The sequence below is a fragment of the Protobothrops mucrosquamatus genome, unplaced genomic scaffold (genome assembly GCF_001527695.2).
Source record: "Protobothrops mucrosquamatus isolate PMUCROS unplaced genomic scaffold, P.Mucros_1.0 scaffold1777, whole genome shotgun sequence".
Taxonomy (NCBI): Eukaryota; Metazoa; Chordata; class Lepidosauria; order Squamata; family Viperidae; genus Protobothrops; species Protobothrops mucrosquamatus.
Window position 1 is genome coordinate 47,215 of NW_015387915.1, and position 4,382 is coordinate 51,596.

General features: G+C 49.6%; 1 protein-coding gene across 1 annotated transcript in view; it reads left to right on the forward strand.

Annotated features, from left to right (window-relative positions):
• The window catches only part of LOC107293932 (DNA topoisomerase I, mitochondrial-like), a 35,464-nt gene that overhangs the window by 28,770 nt on the left and 2,312 nt on the right, over positions 1 to 4,382 (forward strand). The window contains 2 exon segments of the mRNA XM_015823119.2: positions 187 to 281; positions 1,598 to 1,747. Coding sequence (XP_015678605.2) covers positions 187 to 281; positions 1,598 to 1,747 — 245 coding nt within the window.

A 4,382-nucleotide genomic window follows, 5' to 3' on the forward strand; every position in this document is an offset into this window, starting at 1 on the left:
ATCATCATCATCATCATCATCATCATCATTTCCAGCAGGGCAGCTGATTTAATGATTTATAGCTGTTGAGGTCAGGAAATTTCTTACTTTGAGTTCAAAGCTCCCTCTTGAGATAGGTACTGTCCTTGGGCATTAGGAGAAGAGTGGGGGTCCTCAGTTTTGACTTACTCCTCTTGGTATTTCCAGATAAATGCCAAAAAGGATCAGCTGGCTGATGCAAAAGCCGGCCTGCGAAAGGCCAGGGTGGAACACAAGTGTAAGAAGGTGGCGAAGTCAAAAGCGTGAGTAAAAAATCTTGGTTCTTTTTAGGCCTCGGATATATAATCTCAGCAATGGCCATCCCTCGTTATTCTCATTGATAAGATATGTAGATGTACATCCATGTGAGCTGGTTGGGTGAAAGCTGGCTGGGTGATTTTGTACCAATCACCCGGAGACTGGGAGTTCTAGTCTCACCTGAGGACGAAAGCCAGTTGGGTGACTTTGGGCCAATCACTGGGAGACAGTGAGTTCTAGTCTTGCCTTAGGCACAAAAGCTACATGTACCTGGGTCATTGGACCAATTAGCTGGAGACTGGGAGTTCTAGTCTCAGGCATGAAAACCAGCCAGACTGGACCAATCACCGGGAGACTGGGAGTTCTAGTCTCACCTTGGGATGAAAGCCAGCTGGGTGACTTTGGGCCAATCATTGGGAGACTGGGAGTTCTAGTCTCACCTTAGGATGAAAGCCAGCTGGGTGACTTTGGGCCAATCACCAGGAGACAGTGAGTTCTAGTCTCACCTTAGGATGAAAGCCAGCTGGGTGACTTTGGGCCAATCATTGGGAGGCTGGGAGTTCTAGTCTCACCTTAGGATGAAAGCCAGCTGTGTGACTTTGGGCCAATCACCAGGAGACAGTGAGTTCTAGTCTCACCTTAGGATGAAAGCCAGCTGGGTGACTTTGGGCCAAGCATTGGGAGGCTGGGAGTTCTAGTCTCACCTTAGGATGAAGCTGTCTGGGTGATTTTAGGCCAATCACTGGGAGACAGTGAGTTCTAGTCCTGCCTTAGGCACGAAAGCTGCATGTAGCTGGGTCACTGGGCCAATTAGCAGGAGACTGGGAGTTCTAGTCTCAGGCATGAAAACCAGCCAGACTGGACAAATCACCAGGAGACTGGTAGTTCTAGTCTCACCTTAGGATGAAAGCCAGCTGGGTGACTTTGGGCCAATCACCAGGAGACTGGGAGTTCTAGTCTAGTCTCACCTTTAGGATGAAAGCCAGCTGGGTGACTATGCATCAATCACCAGGAGGCCGTGAGTTCTAGTCCTGCCTTAGCCATGCAAACTGGCTAGGTGACTTTGAGCCAGTCACTCTCTCTCGGCTCATGCAGTCCAACTCGGGCAATAAGCCAGTCAGTCCATATTTTTTGTCACAATCAGTGGATCAACACTGGTGTCATTGTGGGGACGCTTCCTTTGAGCCCCAAAGTATTAAAAGATAATTATAAAACAATTCTCCACGTTGGCTGGGTAATTCCAGAGCTTGAAGCCCGTCTGTTTTGAAGTGAGGAAGGTTGAGAAATGCTTCTATTAGGGGACCTCTCTGTTTCGCAACAGTGCCGTGGAGAAGAAAAAGAAACTGGTGCAGAAGATCGAAGAAGAGCTGGCGAAGCTGAAGTTTCAGGCCACCGACAAAGAGGAAAACAAGCAGATCGCCCTGGGCACCTCTAAGTTGAATTACCTGGACCCCCGCATCACCGTGGCCTGGTGGGTAAAGGGCAGCTAGAAGGGGGTTTAGAGGGAGGATGAAGTAGGAGGAACTTGTAGGAGAAGGAACGGCAGAATCTGGAAGGCAGAGTCAAGGATAGGCATCAGCCTAGAATCCCTACGTCAGACATGTCAAACACAAGGCCTGGGGGCCGGATGCAGCCCGCGAAGTGGTTTCATGTGGCCTGCGAAGCCGTCCTGGAAACAGTGAGGGAATGGCCCCCTCTGCCTTGGCCCTGGCCCAGGCCGGCCGGGAGCCAATGTACAATTTTGTGGTGGCCAACTATGCTGAAATGCATTCAGTCTTAGCTCCACAAGGCCGTCTGGAAACAGCGAGGAACCAGCCCCTGCCGCGTCGGCCCTGCCCCCTGGGTGCATGCTGGGGAGGGGTCACCCTTTGTGAGGAATGAAGAAATGCACCATCGCCTGGAAGTGGCCAGCAAATGGCCCTCGCCTACTTCACATATCTGGCTTGATGGGGAGGGGTTTTGGCAGACTCTTCCAGTGGACCATGCCTTGGCGCTTGCCCTGGTCCCACCCCCTTCTGCCAGAGACCCTCAGATCTGTCCCACTCCTGCCCAGTCCCCCACAGGCACCCTTGACGCAAACGATGTAGAGCTGGCCATGCCCACCCAGTAGGCCACACCCACTCCATCCACGCCCACCCAGTAGGCTGCGCCCACCCTGGCCACAGCCATCCGGCCCCCCAAGGGCAACCGCAATGCTGATGCGGCCCTCAATGAAATTGCGTTTGACACCCCTGCCCTACGTAGTCACAAAGTCCAATCTCCCTTGAATTCCATTATACCAGGCTAGGTAACCTCATCAAAGCAGTAGATTTAGTTTCAGTCTCCCGCAGTGGTGACGTTAACGAACCTACTGACAAAACATCTGAACAAAAAACAACCAAGTTCGGAGAACGTTAAGAATTGAGAAATTCAACCGTCCGCTTCGTATGCTCTCAATTTGGGGAGGCTGCCGAGGATGTTATCTAACATATTTTGATAACGTCACAGTTAATCTACTATGGATTGTTATCTCCTTTCACATTTCTTAGGTTACTCTATATCAGGGCTTTTCAACCAGTGGTACGGGTACCACCTGTGGTACATTGGCACATGGCAGGTGGTACGCGAGCATCCTAGAAAAGTGGTAGCAGGGGAGGGGAATGAGCTGAACCGGTGGCAGCACCGCACAAGCCTGAGCGAGAGATGGCTGGAGCTGCAGGGCTGTCAGGGCTCAGCGGAAGCGCCAGGATCCAGCTGGAGCTCGGCGCTGATCCTGGCGCTTCTGCTGAACCCAGAAGAAGCACCGATCAGCTGGAATGTTGCAGCCTCTCCAGGGTCTTGTGATTTACATTCAGAGGCTTGGCAACTGATTCATATTTATGACGGTCCCAGTGTCCCAGGGTCATGTGAAGTGACCAAAACCTGCTGCAACCACCCAGCAGAGGGGGGGGAATAAAAACCAAATACCCCCCCACCCCACCCCCGCTGCCAATCCTCAACAGAAATGCTCACAACAATGGAAACCTCGGACAGGAGGAAGAGCACCACCAGGCGGGCAGGCAGGTGTCTTGCTCGGCTGTTGCTTGGGGGGCACTTTTTTCAGTGCCATTGTAACTTCGAACAGTCACTAAGCGAACTGTTGTAAGTCGAGGACTACCTGTACTTTATCACTTTTTTTCTTTTGGTCATCCAGTTTTTGACCCCTTGCTAGGCGACTGGTGGTACTCGGATGTTGCCCTATCCTAAAAGTGGTACAATGGATGAAAAGGTTGAAAAGCCCTGCTCTATATAACCTAAGAAATGGTGGGACCATTGCAAAAGGCTTGTGGGATTTGATCTAGCTATGTAGGGGAATGAGGGGCAGAACCCAGGGGTGGAGTCAAGAGAGGAATCAGCCTAGAATCCCCTACGTAGCCACAAACAAAAGCTAACCTCCCTCGAATTCGCTTAATCCTTATCTCATTCCTAGCAGGTTACCCACTATTAGTTGAGAAGATTCCTATACACCGGTCTTGTAGCAACAAGTCAGTTTAAATGTACCTTCGCTTGTGGATCTGGTCTTTCGCTCCTAACAGAACTGGAGTCCTGCTTAAAATAGAAGTGAAGGGTCCTTGGTGCTCTCTGAGCTTGCTTGCTTTCTTGCAGACGTTTCATGGCCCAACAAGATAACATCATCAGTGCCAGAAGGGAGTTGAGTTTGGAGGAGGAGGAGGAGGAGGAGGACTGTGGGGTCCTTGGTGCTCTCTTAGCTTGCTTGCTTTCTTGCAGACGTTTCATGGCCCAACTAGGTAGCATCATCAGTGTTACTAAGGAGTGTTGTTTGCTGTCAGTTTACATTCTGGTGTCTTGCCTGTCTGGGGGGTGGGGGTGGGGGGAAGTCTTAGGGATCTTTTGGTTGGGCTGTTTACTAATGGCTCTTTGGCAATTTCTTTTTTTTTTTTTTCAACAAAATTTTTATTGGTTTTATTTTACATGGTGGCAAGGCCATCAATTAATCAAAACAAAATCATATTTATACAATTCAAATTATTTCAATATAATTAACTCAGTTATACATATAACTAATCTATTATTATTTTAATATATCCTACTTCCCCTTAAGTCAATACTAGTAACTCTATTTCTAT